The sequence below is a fragment of the Saccopteryx bilineata genome, chromosome 9, assembly GCF_036850765.1.
Source record: "Saccopteryx bilineata isolate mSacBil1 chromosome 9, mSacBil1_pri_phased_curated, whole genome shotgun sequence".
Lineage (NCBI taxonomy): Eukaryota > Metazoa > Chordata > Mammalia > Chiroptera > Emballonuridae > Saccopteryx > Saccopteryx bilineata.
This window is the reverse complement of record NC_089498.1, coordinates 17959595-17986929: the sequence shown is the minus strand read 5'-3', so window position 1 is coordinate 17986929 and position 27335 is coordinate 17959595. Positions and strand designations below refer to the sequence as shown.

The following is a 27335-nucleotide window of genomic DNA, read 5'->3' as shown; positions in this document are numbered from 1 at the left end:
TTGTTACTACAGAGAGGAAGCAGCTCAGGGAGAGAAAGGACTTGCTGCTTATGGTCACAGGGCACCTATCTGGGTTGCCTGCCTCCTCGACCCCTAGCTCTTCCCCTCTGCAAGGATCTCTTCTGTTAGTACCCAGCTCTCAAGGAGCTGCTTGTGCTCAGCCCCCTGGAGGAAGCTGCCAGGGCTGAGGAAAGATTTAGAAGTCGGGCATTCTCTGACAGAGTTCTGCTGCCCCCTGGTGGCCGGGGGCTCCAGCCACCACCATGCCTTTTTTTCCCCTGTTGCTTCTTCCTCTTTACCTTCTGGCAGCAGGGTGTTAGCTAAGGAGCCATTCCCAGGCCTGGCATCCTTTGAGCCTTCTCTAGGCCAGCTCCACGGTTTGGCTTCTCCCTGGGCCCCTAGCTTCCAGGCCCAGGACATGCCCAGCCAGCACACTGGGCTTCCTCAGCAGCATGCCACCATCCTTTTCTTCCTCCCTCTTTTCCAAGCCCATTTCCAGCCTCTGGGCTCTCATCCACCCAGATTTCCAGGGCAAAAGCACATGCCACTGTCACAGTTGGATTGTGGGCACACTAGTGTCAGGAAGGGCCACAGCCAAAGGGTGCTGGAGCCAGAGGGTCAGGAGTACACTAGGCCAGGCTATGTAGGAAAGGCATTTTGCTTTTTTATTTTCTGTAAAACTCTGTAAATAAAATACAAAACCAAGGGATGTGATGGAGGCAGGATGGCCAGGCCCGGGACACTGATCTGTGGCAAGTGTGCTGAGCTGAGGCTGGGAGGCACTTGACTGCAGGCACTGACACTACCAACCCCATGGGCAACAGAAGAATATATTAGATTTTCATTGATAGGAATCTGTGGGGAGGGGTGTCGAGCCAGCCCTCACCCTCCCTGCCAGTGCCTGGTGAGCCCTGAAAGTGGGGGGAAGGCGCACTGGGAACTGGTGGGAGGGGAGTTTAAAATGCTGTGCTGGCCATGCTGCTGGGCCCAAAGATTCGGGGCAGGGCGTCCAGTGACTCCTCTAGCCGTCGATGGGCAGACTGTCCCTCTTCCCCTGTAACGGGTAAGGATGAAGTCAGGAGTGGCCCTAGCCCCACCCTGGTCCTACCACCCTTGATGCCATCTCACCCCTACTCCCATCAGCCAAAATGTCCCAGAACTCTGCTTGACCCAGATGTCCCATCCCCCAGCCTCACCACACTGTTGCAGGCTCTGCCGAGCGGCTTCCCTCACGACCTCTGTGTCCGTTTGGCACAGGTATACCAGGGGTTCAATGCCCTCAGGAGCCTACCAGAGGAGGGAGCATGAGGTGGGCCCACTGGAGCAATGGGAAAAGCCCAGAGAAAGGGCGGGTGGGTGGGTGGGTTGGCAGGGATCACCTTGATGCAGCCTAGGGCCAGGCAGCCAGCTACTCTCATCTGCACATCCTCGTCCTCGAGTTGGTCCAGGAAGCACAGTAGGGCCTGGGTAAGGGTGGGAAGGCAGGCTTAGCCAGACACTGGGAACCTGGGATCCCAGCCTTTGCTTTCAAAGGAGCCCTGCCCAGCTCTCACCCTTTCCCGGAAGGCAGGGCCCAGCGACAAGCTCCGGAGCTGGGTGCTGACAGCAGCCATGACCTTGTTGTTGCCATGGACAAGCAGGGAGCTGAGGGCCCGAAGCCCATCCCTTCGCAGCCGGCCCTCAGGTGCCAACCTCAGAGCTTTGAGCACAACAGCTTGGTCATCTGAGTTCAGATTCTGCACCAGTAACACTGAAATAAGGAAGAAGGGCTTGGAACAATGTAGCAGGGCAAGGAGCCTCCATGGGTGAGGGCTTCTGTATACTTTTGTCCTCATCCATACCTTAACACCCACCCATAGTGTCCGGCCACTTTGTGATCACTGTCTTACCCTCCTCAGCAGTCTCGGTCACATAGGCCTCCATAGAGGGGCTGTCCAAGGTTTCCACATAACTCCAGAACTGGAAGACAGTGATCTGCTCTCCAGGGCCTGGCTGAGGCCTCCTGGGCAGCTTTTGTCCCAGTGCATCCTCCAGGAACTTGACACACACTGTGGGAAGCAGTGCCGCAGGCTTCAGGCTTGGATGGAGCCAGGCCCTTAGAGGGAAGAGTGCTCCCACCCCAGGCACAGGTCCAGGGGCCCCCTCTACACACCCTACCCATTTGGGTCCTCTTGCACCAAGGCACAAACCTTCGCTGTTTCTTCCCAATGCTCAGTTCAGCAATGTCTGTGTGGTCTGACCTAGCTTTTCCTATGGTCCCATCACTGGGCATCTGAGAAGGAAGGGTAGGACGGGCAGCCCACTCACCAGCCTCAGCTAAGCCTGGCTGGCGCAGGGAGAGACGGGCACCATACTGATTGCAGAAGGTGAGGAGCACCCGCTTCACAGGGCAGATGAAGGGGCTAAGTCCCTCTGTGCACTGGTCCCAGAAGGTCAGGAAGCCTGGCCGAGAGGCCGAGAACTGCACCACTGTGAGGAGGTGCAGGAAACTGTTAGCAACAGACCAGGAGTAGGTGAGATAGAGCAAGGAAGGAATTTCAGGGCAGACACCAAGCCAGAGCCCACAGGGCCTTTACCTTCCTGGGCAGAGGTAGCAGGGATTTCCCATCGCCTGCTAAGCTCACATACTGCCTCAAGCACTCGGGCCTCCCGCAGCAGCCGCTCCAGGGCCCATGCCTCCTGGCAGCGCAGGGGCCCAAATGTGCCCAGTTTCTGGAGGATAGGGGTGGCCAAGTAGCTCAGACCTAAAGGTAGAGCTTGGGGAGGGTAGAGCCCAGGGACTACAAGTCCCAGCATGCATTAGGAGAGATTGGAGGAAGCCAGAGTATGCGAGATGATCAGTAAGAGCCAGAAGCCAGGGACCTGGGGCACTGGGGAGTGGAACTCAGCAGGTGTGGAAATGGAGGGCTTCCTGAGGTAAAAGGATATAAAGGGAAGGTGTGTGTGGGGGGTGCCATTAGCCTCACCAGTAGGAGGCGGCTGCAGTAGTACAGGTGCTGGACCAAGGCAGTGTCCAGAGCTGGACACTCTGTGCTGAGGGGACGGGCACTGGGTGAGTCGAGGCTGTCCTCAGCCCCAGGCTCCAGGCTGCTTGGGGGCCTGAGAGAAAAATGGGGTCAACCACCTTAGGAGCACACATCACCATCTGGTCACCAGTGTATTTTTATTAAGTTCCCCCATCCCAAAAGGGAAGAACAGACGATGCACAGACAACAGACAATGGGTAAGTTCATGGGAAACTTCCAGAAGAGGAAGGGGCTGGGATAGCAGGTGGTAGCAGGGGTCTTCAGAGTCCATCTGCGCTGTGCCGCATCCAGCTAGGACCACTGGGGGCTGGGATGGGCGGGAACAGGTTTGCAGGTGGGACAGTCTGTGCAACGTGCAGTGCAAGGGGTTGTGGCCCGTGGGGCTCAGGGCACAGGACTGTGACCCGACAGCAGCAGAGGGATGAGGAGCCAAGCATGACTGTCAGCTCGGAATTGGCAAAGGCTGCTCCGGGACAGAGAGCTGAGGGGCCAAACTCTTCGGGATGGTCAGGGTTGATGCTGGAGGGCCCAGGATGAATGGGGAGTCCCTGAAAGGGTTCACAAGCTGATGGGGACTGGCGAGGGAAGCAGATGTTGCAGGGATGAGGAGGAGGAGGAGGAGGAGGAGGAGGAGGAGGAGGAGGAGGAGGAGGAGGAGGGTCAGAAGCACTGGGGATATAGATGGGGTTAGAAACATGGACATCAAGGACACATGAGGAATACATGGGAGGGGTGAACACAAATGCACCCACAAGCGAGTCCACTTCCGCCCACCTCCAGTCTCGCTGCACTCCATGTGCTCCACCAGGCCCCGCTTCATCTGCTCCCCTCTGCCTTACTTTCACCTGGCACTCCCCTCACCTCTTCCCACTCGCCTAGCCCCCATCTCACTTAGACCCCTCACCTGTCTCCAGAACCATCATTGTCTTCATCTTCATCCTCGTTGAGGAAGCTGAAGCTCTCCAGGGCATGCTCTATAGTGATGCTAAGACTGGAGGCCCGGCTGCGAGTCAGGCCTTGTCTCTGCTGGGGTGGTGAAGGGAGTCAGAGCTGTTGCCATTGCCTGGCTGCCCTTCCTGTGCTGCCACGACCCAGCCTGGCCCCCCTTACCATGAGCAGACTCTCCAGTCGGGTCACCTCCTGCTCTAAGCCCTGCAGCTCTGGGAACTGGCCACGGTAGTCATCCAGGGCAGCCATGAGGGCTGCCAGCGCCTCCTCCAGCCTCCTATCTCCAGCTGCTCCAGTTGTTCCTGGAACTGGGGCCTGGGCAGCCATGGCCAGGCTAAAGTCTGAATGCTGGGGCACAGGGGCTAAGGGTGAGGGAGGGGGGCTTGGGCTCTGATGGATGGGTTCTGGGAGGTCTGGGGAAGGACTTGTAAGGGGTTCCCAACTGGAGCAGGCAGGACTTGGGTAGGAGGTGCTTGGGGCTATGGGGTCTGCCTGAGTGCAGGGAGAGGAAGCTAGATGGCTACAGGACATTGGGTCAGGGCCTTGGAGGTTGGGGTCTGTGTGTGCAGAGGGGCTAGGGAGAGTGGCAATGTCTGGAAAAGTGGAAGGGCTTCCAGTTATTAGGGTGGGGCTTGTGACAGGGTGGGTGGGGCTTCTGGTGGTCTGGACTGGGTCATTAGCATTGGTAGCTGAACTTATAGTGGTGTGAAGAGGGCTTGTAGTGGTGTGGGTGGGGCTTGTGGTAGTGTGGGTGGGGCTTGTAGTATGGGTGGGGCTTGTGGTAGTATGGGTGGGGCTTGCTGTGGTGTGGGTGGGAGCTGTGGTAGGCTGGGCTGGGTCCTGGGCACTTGGCATAGGACCTGTAGTAGTAGGGATAGAGAGCATGGGCTTGACAGTGGGGCTTGTGACCATCCTTGTCAGGTTTGTGACAGTGTGGCTGGGGATTGTGGCCGCCTGGACTGGGCTTGTAGCGTCTGGGGTAGGCTCTGCAGTAGTGAGGGTAGAAAGCATTGGCCTGTGGGTGGGACTTGTAGTGGTCTGGGTTGGGCCCATGGCACTAGGGGTAGGGTCTGTAGCAGTGAGGGTAGAGGGCTTGGGCTTGTGGGTAGAGCCCATGGCAGTGTGAGTGAGGCTTGGAGCACAGCTGGTAGGGCTTACGGCACTGCTGTTGGTAGTGGTCCTTCCTGGCAGGTCAGGAGAGCTAGGGTCTGTGGCCTTGTGAACAGAGTTTAGATGTACAGATGCAGTAGGGTCTGTAGATGTGTGGGCAGGGACTGTTGTACTGAGAGTGGGGCTTGTGGCAGAATGGTCAGGGTCCAGGGCAGGAGGGACAGGACCACGGTGCTCCCCATGGGTGGGATTTGGGTGTGCAGGCAGGTTAGGTCCCTGGTTTTCTAGGCCCTCAACCTCTACTGAAGCCTCAGCCAAGGCAGCATCCACACTGGCCTCACTGATGTGGCTCAGAGTCCGGCTATAGGGAGCATGCCCATTGGCCAGGGCTGGGGCCATGGCTCCTTCCTTATCCGTGGGCCCAGAGGTGGGGGTCTCAGGCCTACGGAAGGCAACTTGGATGGGCAGAGGCTCAGGCTGCTGCACCAGGGGCCTGGGGGCTGAGGAGTGGCGAGCAGTGCCCGAGAGCTGTGGGCTGGATGAATCGTCTGAAGATTCAGATGACAGGGACCATGCCGTCCCATTCTCTAGCTCCTCCTGCCGCCTCAGCATATTCTGGGAGAGAGGAAAGGGCATTTCAGGACCACCTTCAGGTCCCTGGGTGAATGTGGGGCCTGAGCTGGGGTTATGACTTACATAGAAGGCCTGCTCCCGAAGTGAGGGTGTGTCTGGTGGGCTCTGGCTATACGTTGAGAAGCGCTTGGTGACTGTGGAGGCCTTGTTGACAGTAGAAGCAGCTGAAGGCTGGTCATCTTTGTCAAAGGGGCTGGGGAGGAAAGAGACTCTTAGCAGCTGCTATTGACCCCCAGGCCTGTCCCCAAGCTCCTCAGTCCTACCAACCTCCACGTGACTTCCAGGCTGAGCTTGATGGTGCCTAGATCATTGATGTCCACAGCCACAACCTGGGTCAGGGCAGCAAACAAGTCCTTGGTTTCGCAGAGGACGCTGCCTACAACCGCATGGTTGGCTAGACTCTTCAGCTCTGTCACCTATAGCCAAGAATGCATCAAAGGGTCACAAGAGTGTAGGGTTCATGAGATCATGGGAGAACAAAGGTCTGAATTTTCATAGAGGTTTTGCAATGGTCACAGGTTCATAGGGCTGCAAGGATTGGAGTTCTCAGAGTAATGGGACCATAGAGGTTTGAAACACCCTAGGAGCATAGGGATCACAGAGGTCTAAGTTTGTAGAGTCATTGAGGTCATGGGGGTCACAGCCTCATGGGGGTTTAGGGGACCAAAAAGCACAAGGTCAGAAGGTTATGAGAAAATCACAGGGTTATAAGATTATGGGATTACACACTCCCAGGGCCATGGATGGAGCCAGGAGGGGATCACAGGGGTAAGGATCATAAGAGGTTCACGGAGTCATGGGGTCACAGGGTCATGTGTCCTGTGGTCCTGAGCAGAGGCATCACCTTGATGGACAGGTATTCCGTGAGCAGAGGAAGAAAGACGGTTTCCTCACTGTCCCACACCTGCTTTCCACTACCCTCAATGCGGCCCCGTAGTTTCCAGCGCTGACGCCCATATTTCATGCAGATCTAGGTGAACAGGCAGGATGAGACAGCCCTTGGTGTTGTGACCCTGCCACCCCAGCTCTTCCCTGCACATCCTCATACCTCATACTGATCACCCACACACAGCCTAGCGAAGCCAGCCAGCCCTGGAAGTGGAGGAAAAGAGGAGCCATATTGAGAGAGGGGCCTCAGGCACTTCCCTCTCCCCACTACAGGTCTTCCCCCTACCACTCGTACCTTTCATCCGGAGATGGAACTCGCCCAGCTGCGCCTCCAGCTCACTCTCCAGCAGACACATGCTCTGGGAGGGATGGTCGGGGACAGGAGGTGGTCAACAATCAGTCCCTCCTCACTAGCTCTGCCATACCCTGAGCCTCTGCCTCCTGGGCACCCATCCCTCACCTCTGTGTACTCTCGATGCCCCCGAGTGGCCTCAGCCAGGCTGTCCCGGGCCTCACGGCTCCCTGGGGACCCAGAGCTGTAAGCACGGACCATGTTGTAGGCACCATCCCGGAGACGCCGCTGGACACAGTATGCCTCATACAGTTCATCGATCTGGGCAGGTAAGTGGGTGGCAGTGGACGATTGAGACTCACTACTGGGGTTGCCCACCCAGGGCCTAGCATCCCCCCAATCTCCCTAAGACATCCAATCCCAGTACCCACACCACATGCTGCATATGTACCTTGCTGGCATGGAATTCCAGCCGTCGCAGGAAGCGTTCAATGGACTTGACTTGCTGGGGGAGAGGTGTGTCAGGAGGAGCCTGAGGCTCAGGGAACTCTACCCTCCCCATGAGCCAACCTCTTCCAACACCATTCTCTATACACTCACCTTGTCTAAATCATACAGGAAGCCCTGCAGGGGAAGATGAGGGGGGTACTTAGGAGGTATGGGAAGTATTCCAGCAAGGCACTTGCTCACCCAGACACATCTAGCTCCTCTCTCATTTAAGCCTTCCTCAGCCTCACACCAGTCCACAGCTACTCCAGTCAAAGCAATTGACCTACCTTCCCACATGCCTGGGCTTTGGTGGGTATTGGTGACATAGATCTGGTCCCTAACACACCTCCAGTACCCCTCCTCCCACCTTTTACCTGGGGTCCCTCCCTCCCCTAACCCACTCCTTTTTTTGCAACCTTGCAACCCCTTGGAAGAGAGCTCTGTGCCTTCTTATGCATGGTTCCCTCTACCAGGGAACTAATACTCATACTTCAAGAACCAGAAGAAATGTTTCCTCCTTTGGGAAACCCAGGAAGACCCATGGCTCTCCCTCAGTATCACTAAGATACAAGCTCCTGTTCATGTCTGTGGGGTCCACCCATCCCACTGGAAGCTCCCAAGGGCAGGCTCAGGGTCAGAGGCAGAAAGTTTACACAGCCTGGGGAGTGTGGGGATAGAAACCTCCCCAGCCTTTCCTGATACCACTTTTCTAGTCACAATTGGACTAAATCACCCCAGAAAACTGTCAAACTGTCACTCAAGGTTGTCCCTGCCTACACACACACACACACACACACACACACACACACACACACACACACACATCACAAGGGCAAAAAGCATCAGTAGTCCAGGCCATCCTTGCCAACCTTTCACTCACCAGGCGGGAATTCCTCTTAGATTCCTTTATCTGCCCTTGGAGTTTCTCCTGCTCCTGCTGGTGTACTTCCAAATAGGCCCTGAGAAAAGGGGTGACAACATGAATTAGCTTACTTCTACAGCCTCCAGCCGCCCAGGGTACAGACAGTGTGGAGAGGGTGTAGGCTGGGGAAGGGCTCCAGCAGCCGAAAGAGGATGGGGTTTAGGGGAGGGATCGGGGACAAGGCGTTGGGAGGGAGTTGCTTACGTCAGGCCCCGCTTGAGTGCAGCGTACACCAGGTCCAGCCGCTCTGGCTGAGGGGCCTTGGGAGCCACGGAAAACATCCCGGGCACTCGGGAGAGCGCTGGAGGCTTCCAGGGGGGGCCCCGGGGGCTGAAGGCCGGGAAGCTTCTGAAGAAGAGGCTGCACTCAGAAAGGGGCTAGAAGGAGTTCCCCAAACCCTCACTGCACACCCAGCTCCAAACCAGTCAGACTGTTTTAACCTCATCAGCCTCCCTCTTCTGCGTACCTGGGCCCCCGCTCGTGGTTGCCGAAGGACTGGCTCCTATTGACCCGGGCGCTGAGCAGGCGGCGCTGCGGCCGCACGGACAGGGACATCATGGAATGAGTCCGCGCGGGGCTCCCTGGGGGTGGCGAGGGCGGGTGTCCAGCGCCAGTCAGGCCCTTGAAGCCCCCTCCCCACGGCCCGTCCTCCGTATCATAGCCCCGCCGGACACAGCCTGACGCCGGGGAGTCCGACAGCCTCGCTGGCCACGGCGCTAATGACAGGGCTGCTGCGGGCGTCTTGGCCTCGGACTCAGCGTGGCCTCGGCTCGGCCCCCATTTCCTGCAGAGGTGCAGGCTCCGCCTGCCTCACGGGGCAGGAAGGGGGGGTCGCGCGGGGGACCCTCCCGGGGCTGGGAAGGGGCAGGAAAGGGGCGGGGCGCGCGAAGAATGTGCGGAAGCCCCTGTTTACCCGGGGGCGGGGCAGGCTCCCCAGTCCTGCCCCTGAGCTCCCCCCAAAAGTGGACCAGGAGCTCCGCACCCGCACCCTGTCGGGCCGCTGGAGGTCACCTGGTGGGGCGGGGTGCGCGCTGTGAGCCCAGCGGAGCTGCCCGACAGGCCAGGCCGGAGCGGGTTTGGTTCCCGCGACCCGCCCGCTCCGGATGAGCTGCTCCCTTCCAGCCCCCACCGGTTCCCAGGCGCCCAGACGCCGGAGCTCTCCCGGCGCCCAGAGCCGGGGGATTCCCAGAGTGGGGGGCAGTGCCGAGAAGTGCCCCGCCCCCTATATTTTCCTGCGACTCCGACTTGGAAACTGAGTCACAGACGCCTTCGCCCGCGCCCTCAGCGGGAAGAGAGTCTCCACTCCACAGATCCCTACCCCAGGAAGAGATTCTCTACTGACCCCCCCACCCCGCTCCGGAGAAACACGCGTCCCTGGCCCCGAGAATCCAGTCCGCAGCCCCTGGAGCCAGCCCGGAGCCTTCGCAGCCCCAGGCAGGGTCCTACCTTTCTTCTTGGTGTTCATGGTAGGTCCGGACAATCCTCTACCCCCTCGCTTGCCCACTCGTGTCCCAGCCGGCCCAGGGCCACTCGGTGCCCTCCTGGCTGGGCTCCGCGCTCCCTCCCAGCGACTCTGGCTCGGGCTTCAGCTCCTCCCGGCGCCGCCCCCCGCCCAGTTCCTGCCGCCTGACTCAGCCCGCCGGGATGGGGCGGGACGGGCGGACCAGGGGGGCGCGGGGGACTCGGCCTACCCCGCCTCTGGGAGGGGTGACTGGGGGTTCCCCTCCGAAAAGAGATTGATGGAGATCTTCTCGGCTGGGATTAGGAGTGTAGGTAAAGGGAGTTGAGCCGTGAATATAGAGGGATGAAAAGAATGAAGACACTGAGTGGAGGCTAGACTGGGTGCAGTTTCGCATAGGGTGCTGCTCATAGAGTGGCTGTTGAGGAGTGCTGCAAAAGGGCTGGGCACACAGAAGGCTGTGAGTTGGAGTTCTGAGTGTGAGGGTTAGAGAATGGGTGCTGGGCGGAGGGGCTATTCCAATGGAGGGCATAGAGTCAGGCCCTGAGCATGAGGGATCTGAGAGGCTGAGAAGGGAATGGAACTAAGAGTGTGGGATAAGGCTGTGTTGCTGCCCCGAAAAGGAAGCAGAGAAAGAACTGAGTGAAGAGAGTCCCACAGCCCTATGCATGTGGCCCTCAGCCCTACATCCACAGAGGGCATACTCATTCTGGGCACGCTCCCTCCCACTCAGGCCCCAGGGAAGAGCACTTGCTGCCCAGCTAGAGCCTCCTTTCTTTTTTTTCTTTTTTTTTTTTTTTTTTTTTTCATTTTTCTGAAGCTGGAAACAGGGAGAGACAGTCAGACAGACTCCCGCATGCGCCCGACCGGGATCCACCCGGCACGCCCACCAGGGGCGACGCTCTGCCCACCAGGGGGCGATGCTCTGCCCATCCTGGGCGTCGCCATGTTGCGACCAGAGCCACTCCAGCGCCTGAGGCAGAGGCCACAGAGCCATCCCCAGCGCCCGGGCCATCTTTGCTCCAATGGAGCCTTGGCTGCGGGAGGGGAAGAGAGAGACAGAGAGGAAAGCGCGGCGGAGGGGTGGAGAAGCAAATGGGCGCTTCTCCTGTGTGCCCTGGCCGGGAATCGAACCCGGGTCCTCCGCACGCTAGGCCGACGCTCTACCGCTGAGCCAACCGGCCAGGGCCGAGCCTCCTTTCTAATAGAAGCTGCATCCTAGTGCCAAGTTCCATCCTTCTGGTCTCCAGCTCCCATGGGATGAATCCCTTGGTGTCAGCCCTTTCCTTTCCACCTCCAGCCAGGATAGAGTCCACCATGCCTAGGGTCCACTGGACATCCATGCCTTTGGAGGCGCTGGCTGGGTGCTCTCTCTCCTCATAAACACTCTGCCTCCTTGAAGCTCAGTTCTTTTGCAGTGGGCTTCCTCTCCCCAAGATGCTGGGAGTGGACCCCAAGGTCTGCATTTCCAACAAGCCCACCAGCCTCCCTATAGATTAAGAAGCCAGATGTCCAAAGACCCCAGTTTAAGAAATGCTGTCCTCTCCTTCCTCCTTGAAAACTGGGTGCTATGCACCCTACACCAGCAAATATGCATTCAGTGAATTGCCTGCCCAACATTGGCCTCTCTGCATTCTTCAGCTACCCCCTCCATGGGAACACCCCAGCCTTATCACCTGACTCTGGAATGCCCCTTTCCTAAATCACAACCACATTGACTACAACCTTCAGGCTCTCTCCATCACCCCCACCTCAACTGCCTTCTACCTGAGACTTCTTGGGCTCTCAGCTCATTTACTCAACTATTCATTGAGTGACAACTCTGGGTGCTCCCCCCCATCCCAGGAAGAAGACTCACATGACTTTATCATGTGCCAGTCCCTGGAGATGCAGCACAGAATTGCACAGACACCACCCTGCACAGATCTCACAATCTGCCTCTGCTTCCTTTCTCTCTGCCAGCTCCCTCCTACCTTCTCTCCCCTACCTTCCCTGCATTCCCTTCCCCCCAGCCTGAAGCCACAGCCATGACTCCCTCACTGGCCTGCTGTGAATATCCCCAGCACTCTGTGCTTCTCTCCTACCTGGCAGAAACCAATCCGGGGCAACCTAACTCCCTGCTTTCTCTGCACCTGCACACAGACTGGCAGAAGCTGCCAGAGGGCTTGGCCTAGCAGCTGGGCTGGAACGACAGAGCAATTCTCAACCTCAGCTGGGCTCTCCTTTCCCACTGGGGAAATCCTAGTCATCTCTCTCCCTTCGCATAGAAAATGAGTTTTTCACCTGACCAGGCTGTGGCACAGTGGGTAGAGCATCGGACTGGGATGTGGAGGACCCAGGTTTGAGACCCCAAGGTCGCCAGCTTGAGCGCGGGCTCATCTGGTTTGAACAAGGCTCACCAGCTTGAGCCCAAGGTCGCTGGCTCGAGCAAGGGGTCACTCAGTCTGCTGTAGCCCCATGGTCAAGGCACATATGAGAAATAAATCAATGAACAACTAAGGAACTGCAATGAAGAACAGATGTTTCTCATCTCTCTCCCTTCCTGTCTGTCTGTCCCTATCTGTCCCTCTCTCTGACTCTCTCTGTGTCTGCCACAAAAAAAAGAAAGAAAAGAAAATGAGTGTTTCAGACTTTCTTCACAAGCTTCAGACAATTGCAAGTCACTCCCACATAAAACATGACAACAATCCTGGAAACAACCCAAATGTCCATCAGTTGATAATGGGATGCTCTACAGCAAAAAGAATAAACATACAAACTACAGGCAGCAATAGGGATGAATCTTACAGGCATGATGTAATGTTGAGTGAAAAAAGCAAGATCACAAGAGAGGATATGTGTGTGATTGCTTTGAGGCAAAGTTCAAAAATGGAGCAAAATTCATCTATGGTGATAGAAATCAGAATAGTAGTTACCCTTGGGAATAATGACTGTGAAGGGACACAAGGGGGCTTCCAGAGTGTTGGTGATGTTCTATTTCCTAGTCTGGGTTCTATTTCTTAACCCTATATGGTTGTGCTCCTTTGTAAAAATATATCGAGCTGTACCCCTGAGGACACATGCCCTTTAGGTATGCAGATTAAATTTGACTTTAAATAAATAACTACAAAAAGAAATGAACCCCTCTGTGGACCCTGTGTCTCTTTCTAGTGACCCCACCTCTCACCCCCTTTCAGAGCCAAGTTCCTGGAAGAGATGTGTATCTCCATTTCCTCCTCACACCCACCCACTCCTCTTCCCATCCCTGAGCACCTTCTGCACCCACCAGTCCCCTCACTGGTCCGGACGAGGTCACCAGTGCCTCCCTGCTGCTGAATCTAGGGTCCAATATTTAGTCCTTATCCTACTTGATCTCCGTAAGGCTTTTCACTTTGTGAATCTTCCTCTTCCTTAAGCCCTTCCTTCCCTTGAATTTTAAGAGGCAACATGACCCTAATTTACCACCTATCTCTCTGGCTGCACATCTTACTTTCAGAGGATCTGTCTTTCTCCCCATTCTCAAATGGAGCTCATTCTCCCCGCCTATAGGTGGTATACATGTCTCATAGTTCAATGCTATCCAAAAGTTGCCATCTTCCTTATCTCGTCCTTGCCCAAAGTGCTCTTCTGAGCACTAGGCCTGTATATCCAACTGCCTGCCTATTGCCTCCCAGAAGCTGAATGACAATGCAGAATGGGCTGTTAGGCATGCTGACTTGGTAGTCCTCAAAATGAATTTACCACTTTCCTCTTCAAACCAGACTCTCCCCAGTCTTAATCTACCAGACTCTCCCCAGTCTTAACCTCTCCATGTCAGCCCCACGTTCTCTGAGACAGAAACTAGGAGTTATCCTAAAAGCCTCAGTTTCTGTTACCCTACACACCCACCAAGCCACCCACTCCTGCCATCTCTGGATCCTGTCCCCTCTCTTCCACCCCCGACAGGTAGAATTCAGGTCCAAGCCGTTACCATCCAACTCTCACCTAGAATCCTACTGCAGCTCCCTGTCTCCACTCTTACCCCACAGTGATTCATTCTTTATTCAACAACAATACTGCTCTTCTTAAAATTCCAGTCACCTGACAATGCCCCAAACTGTGCTTTTTTGAGTGCTTTCTATAGTTCAGACACTCTGCTTAATTAACAGACATCATTTCATTTGATTCTGGGAACAACTCTATGGGGTAAGTCCTATTAGCCCCATTTCACAGATGAGAAAACTGAGGCTAACTGGCTGTGTGACCTTGGTCAAGACAGTCCTTCATCTTTTTGGTCTTCAGATACTCACCTGTTAAATAAGGATAATAATAATAACATTCCTGTTGGAAGAATAAAATGAGATACTTCCCTCTAGTCTACAGAGAGTGTTTGGGCAAGGGAGAATTGTATGTGGGGTAGGAAAGTTGGGGTGGACACACTACTGTACTGTAAACATAGAACAAATATTAACTGCTGTTATCGACAGTTATTAATCTGCCCAAAATTACACAGCTGGTAAATGGCAGAGCCAGGATTCAGAGCTAGGAGGCCGACCGCAGGACTCTAAATCTTTAATATCCCTATTCTGACTTTGTGAAACATCCATGAGTAAACCTCCTGCCCCAAAGATAAAGTCAAGACTCTCTAACATGACCAAGAAGACTCTGTCCCTTCCCTCATATACCTCCAATCCCTCCTCCCTCCATGGTCTTTCTGTTCCAGCTACTGACCCTCTCTAAATACCTGCAAGTCTCTTCAGCATTAGAGCAACAGCCCCCATTGCTCCTATACCCTCTTCTGACTACTCTCATCCTGACCAGCTCCCTCTCCTTTTTCAAATCTTACCCTATAACATCTTCCTCCAGGAAGCCTTCCCCAGGGTTAGTTCCCTCTTTTTGGTGTCTCAGAGCTTCCTCCTTCTGATCTATTCCTGAGGCCACATAACTAGGTTATCAGTTCTTCTTTAGGGTCTGTCTTCCAACCAGACTGTGAACTCTGGGGGCTGGAGCCTGCTTGCTTGGCTCACTGCTGTACCCTCTGGGCCTGCACCAGGGCGATGAAGGAGGTAGGGAGCTGAGTGAACTGGGCTGTCCAGACAGGTCCTGAGCTGTTGCAGGGGTAGATTTCAAGTCTGGTCCACCCTAACTCTGCTGCCTCACATACAAGGTTCCCTGTCCCTTCCCCACTTGGATTATATCAGCAAGATTCTGCTCCCTGGGGATAGGGCAAGGTGGGGATTCCCTCGAATTCTGGAACTGAGTGGGTGAGCTGGACTCAGAGTAAGCTGACTGTTCCATCAATTTTCTCTCTCTGACTGGGGCTTTGCTGCCACCAACCCTCCAGTCCCACAGGGACCAGGATGTATTACTGTTGGCCCATGTTCCTCCCAAGTGATCATTGGAATATCCATCTGAGTGACCATTTCAGGGGATGAAGAGGCAGTATCTCACCTGCTGTAGGGGAGGAACGAACTGAACCGCTTGAACTTTGGGAGAGGGCCCACCTGAACTGGTGGGGGCTGGTGCAAAAGAGCCAGTGGACTCTGGACTTGCCAGCCCTGAGGTCTGTTCTGGGCACGGGTAAGATCCCAGGTCCCAGAGGTGACTGGGGCCTGCTGCACAGCCAGCTTGGTGCAGTGCAACTCTGGCCACCACCATGACTCCAGACCCTGCAGCTCCCACTATCCTCTACACATCAAAACTGGTGCAGTTGTGAGGCAGGAGGTCCCACCACCTGCACAGCCCAGCTCAATGGTATGCCAAGCCAATCGCCTGGCTGGGAGTCCCAGTCCAGCTCCACCCCACTGCCCAGCCTGGGCAGCCCAGATTGAAGTAAACAGAAGCTAAAAATAACCAGGGTAAGGGGGGCTGCAAGGGAGAATGGGGTCCTTCCTAAGCCTGTCCCTGTCTCCATAGCAATGCCCCAAACCATTTTGCTGACGTCATGCTAAACTGCTGGAGCAGGGAGGGAGGGGGCCCCAGCGTGGCCTGGGACCCCCACCCCCACCCCGGAACCAGGCGGAGGCAGTTGGGTGGCCTCACTTCCTGCCGGCCCCCTCCCTAGTCAGCTGGTCACATTCTCCAGCCGGCAGGCTTGAGCTGGAAGACTAGCAGTCTCCCCTGCGCCAGGCCAGGGGCGTGAGTCCCAGCCACTGCGAAGGGTTGCCTTGACTCAGCCGCACCCTTCCCGCCTGCTTTCCCACCCCAGAGGAACCATCCTGGCGCCTTGAGTGTTCTCCCCACCCCCACTCAAATCCCTGACTGTTGTCTTACCAGGACCTAGGACCCAGACTGAGGGTTAAAGTGAGCGCTAAGTCTGGTTTCCTAGTGTCTTGCTGTAGTACTTTGTACCTCACTCTCTGATTCTCAGCCCCCCACCATGCAACAGAGGTGGATAGTGCACTGGCAAGAATTCAGATCTGGGTCTAATTCCCATCTCTCCCCAAACCAGCTGTGTGACCTTGAGAATATTAGTTAAACTCTCTGTGCCTGTTTCTGCAACTGCCAGCTTGTTAGAACCCTCCTTAGAAGGCTGTGCCGGTGGTGGAAGCTGCAGGCCCCTGCCAACGGCGCCCATGGCACCATTATTGTTATATTAGGCTGTACAGAATAGGTGCTCGGCTGGCCAGCCTGGACACCCCACTGAGAGCAACCCAGTAGAACTGGCGGGGAAGGGTCAATCCCAGACGTTCCACTGTCTCACTGGGGAGAGAAGGACCGAGGGTGCTGAGACCACTTAGCCCCGGTGAGCAGCCTCTTCCCCAAACCAGTTCTGCAGGGTGTCCAGGCCTGGCTGCTTGCAGAGACTTTACACCAGCTTCCCAATTCTAGAGACAGGGTCTGTTCTCCCCCACCACCACCACCACCCCCGCGCGCGCAAAAGCGATCCCCTCCGGCTTCAGCCGCACCAGATTCGGGTGAAGAGCCGGGCCCCCAGGCCAGGCTCGGACACCTCGGGCAGGGCCCCAAAGCAGATTAGGCCAGCTGGTGGGGCCGGGAAGATGAGCTCATCTCGGAGGCCAACTTGCACCGCTTGTTGCCCCCTCCCCACTCCTGGCTCAGCCTCCCCAGAGGCGAAGGCAGCGGGGGCTCCGGGAAAGCGACTGTGCCAGGGCCCAGGCTGGCGCCGAGGGCCCGCCCTCAGGCCTGGCCCACTCCAGAGCCCCGGGGCACCGGCCGCCTGGGCCTTGCTGTGGGTTGGAAGGAGGCAGCGCTGGGCGCGGCAGACCCGGAGGCGGCGGCTTTTGTGGGGCGAAGCTGCGTCCTCCGAGCCCAGGGGGAGGGAGGAATGACCCCGCGCGGCCCGGGTCTTGGGTATGGGGTGATGTGGGACAGGGCCGCAACCAGGGCAACAGATCCGGGACGTACGGGGCGGCGCTGGCGGGGAAGGTATCAGAATCGCCGCTCCAGCCCCGCTCCCGGCCCGGGGCTCCCGGAAACGGCGGGGACACTCACATGGCTGAGCTGGGCTTCGCGGACCTCGCGCTCTCGGTGCGCTCTTCCCTTCCCGGCCTGGTTGTGCCGCAGCTGCCGCTGTCGCCGCCGCCGGCGCCGGACCCTCCCAGTGCCCAGCCGACCCGCTCCTCCCCCGGCCCGCTGGGCCCCACCCCCTGCGCTCCCGCAGCTCCAGCACCCCTGGAGGCGCCCACGGCTCGCCCCGCCCTCTTGGGTAACGGGGCAGCTGGTGGCCCGCGGAGTCCACCAGCTTGCTGGTAGGCGGGACCCTGGAGGACGCAAGGGCGGCGGGAGCGCTCGGGATCGGCAGGAACAGGGTGGCTTTCTGGGAACGTTGCAAAGGCAGACCCATTACTTCCCACCCAGACTCCAAAATCAGGTTCGTCGGAGAGCCTCGCTTCCCGGACCTCTCCTCAGATTCCATGGCCTCTAAAGACCTTTAACCCTCCCACCCCGTCCAATCTGTGACAGCCTGAAACAGGTCCTGCAAGAGTGGCTACTGCTGGGTTGGGTGGGTTGGAGGAAGAAATAAGGGCCAGTTTCTGGGAAGAGAACACGGAAGCCTGAATCCCAGACATCGGACCCCTTCTGCGTCCAGATGCTGCCCCTCAGTCTTGCCTTCCGGGCCAACCTCGGTTTCCCTGCTGTGGGGGCAGGATGCACTTCCTGCTATCGTCTGGGTTCTTATCCAGGCCATGCATGGACCACTCACTGGGTATGACTTCTGGGGAGTCTTAGGTCTTACTCTTAGCATGGGTGAGTTATCTGGGCTTGGGTCACATGTTGGCCAAGGGGGCCAGAGTCCAGTTGTTTCCAGTGAGGGGTCTGGAACACTGACTGACCCTCCACTAGAGTGGGCTGAGGTGGGCTGAGAGCTGACCCCACACTGGTGTAAAAGGCCAGCTCCACTCCCCCACCCCTCCCATCAATAAAACACCACTGGCTCTCTTCAACCCCAAAAGCTCTGGGCCCCTGGACCCTTCAGGCTTTACTACTGTAGTCCTTCACCTTTAGTGGTAGTACAGACATACCCAGAAGTGGTGTGAGGGACTTGAAGAAGTTCCTGAGTATACTCCTGAGAGGTTGGAAAGGGGGCACAGCGGCCCCCAGTCCTGAACATCCTCTTCCTCACCAAAGACACACCTCCCTTTCTCCCAGCTGTCTTTGTCTCCCTTGGCAGCAATCCCTTCTCTGTTGTCCTTAAGCTTGGGGATTGCTTCCAGGGCCTGGGTTCTTTATCACCCCCACCCTAAGATATAACTCAGTCTCGGGACTTTCTTTCATCCATCCACTGCTGACCATCCAAAGCCTTCTTGTGTGCCCAGAGCCTTCTCCTGCTCCAGAGCTCCTGGCTGAACCTCCAGATCTCAGGACCTTCCCCTGAGGCACTCTTTTTCCTTTGTCTCTACAAAGCACTGCTGTCCACCCAAGTTTCCACCTGAGCCACACGCTGGACCTCTCCTGAGCTCTCAAAACTGACGCCCATTGGTCCCTGCCCATTGCTAAAGTCATCTCAGCAAGGGCATCATCTGACCACCTTCTCTGAAGACAGCCTCTCTTTGTTACCCCATGTCTTGTGGACTCATGTCTTCATGTCACTCATCACCACCAGGCAGCGTGCATGCCAGGTGTGCTCCTGTGCCTAAACCTACCTCACTGTGGATCTCTAAGCTCTGTGAGGGAAAGAGCCATTGAAGTCCTTGTCACCACTGTTTCTGGCTCATAGTGAGAGTTCAAGAAATATTTTTTGAGGCCTTGGCCGGTTGGCTCAGCGGTAGAGCGTCGGCCTGGCATGCGGGGGACCGGGGTTCGATTCCCGGCCAGGGCACACAAGAGAAGCGCCCGTTTGCTTCTTCACCCCTCCCCCTCTCCTTCCTCTCTGTCTCTCTCTTCCCCTCCCGCAGCTGAGGCTCCATTGGAGCAAAAGATGGCCCGGGTGCTGGGGATGGCTCCTTGGCCTCTGCCCCAGGCGCTAGAGTGGCTCTGGTCACGGCAGAGCGACACCCCGGAGGGGCAGAGCATCGCCCCCTGGTGGGCAGAGCATCGCCCCTGGTGGGCGTGCCGGGTGGATCCCGGTCAGGCGCATGCGGGAGTCTGTCTGACTGTCTCTCCCCGTTTCCAGCTTCAGAAAAATACAAAAAAAAAAAAAAGAAATATTTTTTGAATGAGCGAGTTGAATGAATAAATGCATGAACCCTTGATGTCCTCCTCTCCAACCCCCATGTTCCTTCAGCCTCGTAGTCCTGTTGATTCTACCTCCTTAATGTTTCAGTTTCCTGCCCCCCACTCCCACTCCCAGTACTCTGTTGTTTACTAATTCATTTACCAAACACCAACTGAGCTTGCAGGACTGTGCAGTATGCTGGTCCCTGGGGTGGCAGTGGCATAGCTGTCCCCAGCCATTGCTCAGGGCTCTGATGAGGGAGCACTGATTGTGATGATGCACCAAGGCACTGTCTGAGGAACTCTTTCTCAGCCTGGAATTCCGGAATTCCACTTCCCGAAAATTCCTATTTTTAATGGATGATTCTCTCACCTTTCATAGTCAATTGGTCACTCTGTCCTGTGTCTGGCCACGTCTCTGGATTGTCACAACTAGTACCTGGGCCTGGGCCACCATCTTTTCTGGTCTCCCTTCTTCCTTCTTTGTGTTCTACAGTTGTTCTCTGCCCAACAAACAGCTTGAGTGATCTTGTTGTTTTTTTTTGTTTGTTTGTTTTTACAGGGACAGAGAGAGAGTCAGAGAGAGGGATAGACAGGGACAGACAGACAGGAACAGAGAGATGAGAAGCATCAATCATTAGTTTTTCGTGGCGACACCTTAGTTGTTCATTGATTGCTTTCTCATATTGTGCCATGACCCCGGCGGGCCTTTAGCAGTCCGAGTAACCCCTTGCTCGAGCCAGAGACCTTGGGTCCAAGCTGGTGAGCTTTTTGCTTAAGCCAGATGAGCCCGCGCTCAAGTTGGTGACCTTGGGGTCTCAAACCTAGGTCCTTCCACATCCCAGTCCGATGCTCTATCCACTGTGCCACTGCCTGGTCAGGCTCGAGTGATCTTTTAAACCAGTGGTAGTCAACCTGGTCCCTACCACCCACTAGTGGGCATCCCAGCTTTCAGGGCGGTAGTGGAGTAACCAAAATATAAATAAAAAGATAGATTTAACTATAGTAAGTTGTTTTATAAAGACTTATTCTGCCAAACTTAGCGAAAATCTGACATAAAGTACTTGGTAAGTAATTATTATTATATGCTTTAACTTGCTATAACTCTGCTTTATAAATTTTATAAAGTAAAGTTACTTCCCTACTTTATAAATCACCATTACTGTGGAACTGGTAGGCGGTTAGAAAATTTTCCTACTAACAGAGATACAAAAGTGGGCGGTAGGTATAAAAAGGTTGACTACCTCTCTTTTAAACTATATATCAGTTCACATTGACTCCCCAGCGCCCCCTCAGGATAGTCCAGGTTCTGTACTGGGCCAGGAGATCTGGCCTACAATTATCTCAGCTCCTCATCTTCCACCCACGCTGTCAGCCTTGGGTGCGTGGTTCCACAACACCAACATGGACCTGGGCCCCACTCTCTGGCCTCTGCCTCTTCTCCTAGCCTCCTCTCAGCCTGGCACCACCCTCTCCCTTATCTTTTTGGAAAACAGTTCAAATGTCACCTCCTCCAAGAAACCTGTGTCCTCTGGCTTCCCACTCACCCCCTCTGAGCACCCATACCTGTCTATTGTCCTTCTCTGTGACCAGGCCTGGCTCCCTAACCTCTGACCACCAGGGCCAGACATGGATGTGGCTGCAGTAAGCAGATGGAACACCTGAGCCCTCACCTGGCCCTCTCTGCCTTCCCTTGAATGAGGGACAGTATCTGAAGGCCACAGGGTGCTGGAAGCCTTTCAGGCCTCTCCCCACCAATCAGTGAGCCAAGTGAGTAAGGACGCCGCTGAAACCCGTTTCACAGAACAGTCACCCGAGGCTCTGAGAAGGCAGGGCCTTTCCATGGTCTTGTCATTAGGAAGGGGTGGTGTCTGAAATCCTCAGCTCACCGAGCCCTGAACAGTTGGGCTCTGCATCGTTCCCTGAACAACACGTGCTCTGCTTGGTGCTGGGCTGGGAGCTGGGGCAGACCCCCAGGCATCGCCATTCCTACCTCTAGCAGTTCATGTTCCTGAAGGGATAGGCTCTGGCCTGAGAAAAATTCCTCTATTGGATGGCAGGGGGTGGTGAGAACCCCAGCGAAGCCCAGGCCCTCACATAGGGCACAGCTAGTTCTAGTTTGGGAAGTAATGCAGTTCAAGTCCCAAATCCCAGAAAAATGGAGGCCTTTCTCACCCTACCCCACAGGCCCCATGGCTATAGCCTTCTGATATGCGACTTCACCCCCCAGCTTTCTGTGAGGGGACAAATGAAGCCTCATGCCTCCTACAGAGTGTGCAGCATTCATTCCTCACCAGGTATTCACAAGCATTTGAAGAACCTGCTGTGTGCTTGGTCCTGGGGGTCAGGGGTCAGGGGACAGAGGTGAGGCCACCTAGTCCCTGCCCATGGGGGCTTACTGTCAGTAAGGGCAGGTACACCCCGGAGTCTCTGCACCTCCTGTGTCACCCATGTGAGTGTGTGTGTGATCATGACTGTGTGTGTGTGTTTGTGTGTGTGAGAGAGCGTGAACCTATGCTGGTTAGGAAGGGTTTTATAAGCAGAGGCCCTTAACATGGCAGTTGTTGGGGCTACCTAGGCAGGCAGAGGGTAGGTTCTTGGAGGAGTGTCTGGGGCAGAGCGTGCAGCAGAGTTCAAAGCACGGAGGAGAAGCAGCCTTGCTTGCCGGCAGAAGCAGAAGCTTAATATGGCTGGAGAATTGTGTGAATCTGTGCTGGGGGTGGTGCCCAGTTGTGAGAGGCCCTGGGAATTGGCTGGGCAACATGGATTTTACCCTCGGTGATGGGGAGCCTGGGCTTTAAGCTGGGCAGTTTTGTGGTCATATCTGTGCTTTGCAAGGGTCACTCAAGCAGTGCACAGAGGGGACAGGTAGAGGCAGAAAGGAGGCCACTATCATTTTCCAGCTGAGGTTCTGGTGGCCTTGGAGAGGGGATGGAGAGAAGGAGACATTCTAGAAATGCTCAGGAGGCAGAATAGAGGGCTGAGTGACTGATAGGGTATGAGATCGGGAGAAGAAGGCAACCCAGACAATGCCAGGGTTTAGGGCCTGGGTGGTGGGTGGATGCTGGCGCTTGAGAATCAAGTTAGGGGCAGGTGACGTGGGCAGGTGACGTGGTTTGGCAAGTGGTGTGTCTGAGAGATCTGGGCACCATCCATCTGAGAAGAAGTGTCCAGAAGGCAGCAGGACATGTGGGTAGAGGGAAGAAGTTAGAGACAGCTTTTGGAGGGGGCAATGGTCAACTGGCTTACCAAGAGGTCCAGTGAGAGAGGACCAAAGTGTCATGCCTGCTAGAGCGCTTTAGTGAGTGCTGGAAGTAGATGCAGTGCAAGAGGGGTGAGCATGGGACATGTGGGTATGTCTGTGCCTGCCACCAACCTCCACCCTCCTTCCACCCCAGCCTGGACTCTCCTTCCCATTGTGTATGTGTCAAAGGGCCAGGGCCAGGGATGCTGCCCCACATCCTGGCTTTACCACTGTCACCTTGTGGTTCCTGGAGCCACTTTTTTTGGATGTACTAACTGTACCCATCCATTCACTCATTAAAATTGCAATTTTAAGAGGCATCTCATCTCATTAATAACCAACACAATGCAAACGTAACAACAATAGGAGACACATTTTTTTTTTGCCTCGGAGGTAGACAGTGGTGGACGTGAGTGGACACTGTCAAGAAAGTGGGAATTGATTTGAGTGTTTAAGAGTAGTGTTTTCAGGGTCAAGTGTAAACTCTCTTTTCACCATTCAGTTTCACTTCACAAGAAATTTATTCCAAAGAGTTGTACAGGCAAGGAAAGATCTGTACCTGAGGATGTTGATTAATGGCTTGTTTAATCGGAGATCAAGGGATGACACAGTCCTTGTGATCATCAATGGGAGTTGGAGGGCTGAAGGAGTTTTGTGTATATTCTGAGATGCTCTATGGGTAATGAAAATGAATGTCAGGCATGGACTGAGCACCTACTATGTGCCAGACATCATTGTGCATGCTGGGGGTCACAGAGGTAAACCAGACGGGCAAGGTGTCTGCTCTTCAGGAGTTTACACCCCAGCCAAAGGAGACAGATAATAATCAAGTTAAAATATTAGTAAGATGCCCTGGCCGGTTGGCTCAGCGGTAGAGCGTCGGCCTAGCGTGCGGAGGACCTGGGTTCGATTCCCGGCCAGGGCACACAGGAGAAGCGCCCATTTGCTTCTCCACCCCTCCGCCGCGCTTTCCTCTCTGTCTCTCTCTTCCCCTCCCGCAGCCAAGGCTCCATTGGAGCAAAGATGGCCCGGGCGCTGGGGATGGCTCTGTGGCCTCTGCCTCAGGCGCTAGAGTGGCTCTGGTCGCAACATGGCGACGCCCAGGATGGGCAGAGCATCGCCCCCTGGTAGGCAGAGCCTCGCCCCATGGTGGGCGTGCCGGGTGGATCCCGGTCGGGCGCATGCGGGAGTCTGTCTGACTGTCTCTCCCTGTTTCCAGCTTCAGAAAAATGAAAAAAAAAAAAAATTAGTAAGATGACTTTAGGGAGAGGAAGAGTTGTCCAGAAAATTTAACAGGTGATGAGATGTGGAGTAATGGGGCTAAGGAGCTACTTTAGTCACGGTGGTCAGGGAAGGCCTCTTTGAGACAGTGACATTGGAGCTGAGACCTGAATTACAAGAAGGAAACAGTCATCGAATAACCCAGAGAAAGGGAACAGCAGGGCCAATACCTCAAAGTTGAGCTTGCTCTATTTGAGTCACGTGGGCTGCAGTAGAAAGAAAGGAGGTCTGAGAGGTGGCAGGGTCAGGTTAGGTAAGATAGAGGTGTGTGGGGCTTTATATCTGAGTAGAGAAAGACAGCAGACACAGAGGAGTGGAGAGCATGCCAGAACAGCTGCCTGCTCGGTAGCAGGAGTCTTCTCAGGTCAAACCTGCACCCATTGGCCCTGAGAGCTGTCAGGAGGCTCCTCCCTGCCTGGCATTGGCCACCATCTCTGGGCATTGTAATTTCACCCGGTTTTATTTTCTTCTTTGTATTTACTTATACAGGGAATGGTTTGCAATGAACATGTCACCGTTTCCAAAGATAATGTTGCCATTACTTATGCAGGCATTTCCAGGCTGACCCCTGCACCTGGTAGGTGTGTTTCTAGTCCAGGGTTGCCAGACTAAGCAGGTGACTTCCCTAGGGACTCTGCCCCAGGCTGGGTTGTGTTGGTCATTGGCCACGCTGATCCGGCTTCAGCCTCCAGGGGAACCTGTGAGCAGGCGGTGCTCGGGTGGGGTGACTGTGTCCCGCCGGCTGGGCCAGGCGTCCTTCCTTCCTTCCTGACTCCCTTCTCCTAAGGGACAAGTGGGAGGGACATGGACGTCCCTCCCAGATCATGGGATGAGCTGCTCTCCTGGGATTCTTTCAGGCAGGAGGGAGGGGGCCCTCTGACAAAGGCTGCAGTGTGTGGTGTGGCGTTTTTTTCTGAGTTCCTACCGCTTGGAGAACTGTTCTGGCAGAGATTTGGAGGGCCTCATGGCGGGGAGGGTCCTATCCACGGGCACCTGTCAATATCCTCCACCCATCGGGCTGTGACTCCAGGGCAGGGGATTCCCAAATTGACCCCAGCTTTGCCCCAACCAGGCCCAAGTACAGCACTGGTCTTTGGCGCCACCGTGTGGGAAGTGTCCACACTGCAGTTACAGGCTTCACAAAATACCTCCAGCTCCAGGGGGTGCTCCCTGACCCCAAGTAGTGGGATGAGCTGCTTTCCTAGGATTTTTCCCTTAATGGATGGTCACTGAAGCGTGCACATCCTGTTCAGCCCTGTGTGACAGCCCTGCCTAAATTCATACTTGGTTGCGGATCATGGTCTCTGGGAACCCTATCACCACCAGTAAAACCTCCTCCACACTCGGAAGCCTCTTTGTAAATGCTCCAGGACCCTCCACTTCTCAGTCCTCCCCTCCTTTGACCTGTTCCAGAACTGTGGGACACAGAGGCAGAACAGTCCTTCTTCTGAAACTCCCTCTGGCTTCTCTGACTGCTCCCCTTGGATTTGGGCTGCTTCTCTGGCTCTCTTCATGCCCCTTGTGGGCTCCTCAGGATGTTGGGCCCCCTTCCCCCAACCTTGATACTTTTCTCCAGGCCATGTTGACAACTTCCAGGGCCTTGTTTCTGTCCACACTGGGATACTTGAGTCTCCGCCCACTATCTCTCCCTCCATTCCCCCCTGAAGATGACCCTTGGGCACCCAAACTCATTGTGTAAAGTTGACCCTATTTCTCTCCTTAGAACTGCTTTCTCTCCAGAAGCTTCATGTTAGTCTGAGTGGCTTTTCTGCTGAAACCCCATCAGCCACCAGGTCGTCTCTTTCCTCCTTAGCCCTGCCATCCTACCCTTGGCCAGGGTACTACCTGTACCTTCTGTCTGGCCTCTTAGAGTTCTGGGTTTCACCTGGCCTGGTCCATTGCCCATAGGCAGCTGGGTGGCCTCTGTCCCTTCTCACTTTCCCCTTGGCCCTTCATCTCTGGCCAGTTCTCCCCTAGGAGGTCCCACCTCCAGCCAGACTGAACTTCTTTGTTCCCGGAATACACTCTGCTTTCCCAAGCCTTCACGTCTTTGCACAGGCTGTTTGGTGCATCTTTTTCTTTTTTCCTTCACCTGGCTAACTCCTGCCTACCACTTAGGTATTAGCTCAGACACCACTTCTGTGGGATACCTTCCCTGGACCCCAGCGTAGGGCAGAAACCTCTTCTTCACTCTCATAATACCCTATGCTTCTCTCGTCACAGACTTTGTCTGCTTGGCCTTCTGCAAGGGCCACCTGCTCCTGTTCAGGGTTCCACACCTCAAGGCCAGATCCAGGCTGAGTCACTCTGTGCCTGATTCCTAGGCTCAGGTATCCTGGATCTCAAAAGTTACTGGGTGTAGAGAGAGCAAGGCCGTGCCCTCAGTGAACCAGCGGCCAGGCTGGGGTGGGGCCCAAGACTCTTACCTTCCCCTCCAGGGTTCACCTGTTCCCTCAGATGCCATTGTGAGTTGAGTCAGGATCCTTGAGAGCCTGAAGGACCTTGACTGGCAGAGCGTTGGCAGGCTCTTTGGCAGGCTCTTGGTCTGTAGGGAAGGCCCCCATGAGCCCAGGCTCTTGAGAACCTAGGATGCTGGTAGAGACTCTCTCAGAAAGGGGACTGGTATGCAGGTGACTCAGGCCAGCACATCTGTTGAAAGGATTACTGAGATTCCTTTTCTCCCACAGAGCTGTGCAGCAGGAGTGTGCATGCAGGGAGGGCCAGAATTCCTAAAGGGTGGTGGTGACAGCTGTTAGGGTCCCCAGGTTAATTATCTTCAACATCACACAGAAGAGAATGTGCTGAGGTGGGACCTCCCCCATCCGGCCTCCGCTTCTCAGAGCACAGATCTCGGCAGGACTTAGCCTGCTCCCCATCAGACAGAAATCTGAAGAGAAGCTTGGTGTTCCTTCAGGCCTCAGCTATCTCGCCCTGCTCCAGCCCTAGGGGACTCCTGACTCTTCCCTGAGACTGCTTAGCGGGGTCCCACCTTTGGGCCTTAGCTCTCGCTATGCCCTCTAGAGCCTGCTCCATACTTGGGTCCAGTTCATTTGCTCGGGGAGCCCAGTAAACACTGGGGAATTGAATTGCTCTGTAAATAAACAGAAAGCACCAAACAGGCTGCCTGACACTTGGGAGATGCACCTCCTCAAATTCGCCAAGCAAACAAATCACCCCAAGTGGGAGAGGAGAAAGAACTCATCCGGCTTTTTCCTGTGCTTCTGTTCCCAAAACTGCACCCTTCTCGCGTCTTCCAAACAGCTTTGCTTCCTCTGTTCCAGGCCTGAAATTTAGCCTGTACTTCTTTGTGTCTGGACAATGCCACCCTATGTATCAAGAACTCCTCTGGGATCCCTCCAGTGGTCTCACTCCCCACCTCCCAACTTCTTTCTTGTCACTTAGCAAAGTGAGATGACTTGCTCAATGGCTGTGAGCACTGTAGGGCCAGGGACCATGGCGCCTCAATC

General features: G+C 55.5%; 1 protein-coding gene across 4 annotated transcripts; it reads right to left on the bottom strand.

Annotated features, from left to right (window-relative positions):
- Nucleotides 1–644: 644 nt before the first annotated feature.
- Nucleotides 645–26485, bottom strand: RIPOR1 (RHO family interacting cell polarization regulator 1). Of its 4 annotated transcripts, none has more exons than XM_066242318.1 (22): nucleotides 26295–26485; nucleotides 8775–8889; nucleotides 8513–8656; nucleotides 8267–8345; nucleotides 7498–7521; nucleotides 7349–7402; nucleotides 7066–7218; nucleotides 6901–6964; nucleotides 6766–6809; nucleotides 6562–6687; nucleotides 5985–6133; nucleotides 5781–5910; nucleotides 4137–5699; nucleotides 3931–4052; nucleotides 2967–3099; nucleotides 2577–2712; nucleotides 2308–2469; nucleotides 1890–2048; nucleotides 1554–1750; nucleotides 1380–1463; nucleotides 1197–1287; nucleotides 645–1054 (listed from the first exon to the last, which is right to left on the bottom strand). In XM_066242318.1, the coding sequence occupies exons 2-22, from the start codon at nucleotides 8864–8866 to the stop codon at nucleotides 957–959; spliced, it is 3804 nt and encodes a 1267-aa protein (XP_066098415.1). In that variant the 5' UTR covers nucleotides 8867–8889; nucleotides 26295–26485; the 3' UTR covers nucleotides 645–956. The 4 variants fall into 4 exon arrangements, with proteins under 4 accessions (XP_066098415.1, XP_066098414.1, XP_066098413.1 ...); XM_066242317.1 differs by lacking the exon at nucleotides 26295–26485 and adding an exon at nucleotides 17181–17309; XM_066242316.1 differs by lacking the exon at nucleotides 26295–26485 and adding an exon at nucleotides 9755–9961 and having other exon boundaries at nucleotides 3931–4049.
- Nucleotides 26486–27335: the final 850 nt, after the last annotated feature.

Coding starts and splice junctions, on each gene's coding strand:
- RIPOR1 (XM_066242315.1), bottom strand. Junction 8,657..8,774: donor AACCACGAGCGGGGGCCCAG/GTACGCAGAAGA, acceptor CCTCTTCTTCAG/AAGCTTCCCGGCCTTCAGCC. Junction 6,810..6,900: donor GTTCCATCTCCGGATGAAAG/GTACGAGTGGTA, acceptor CTCCACTTCCAG/GGCTGGCTGGCTTCGCTAGG.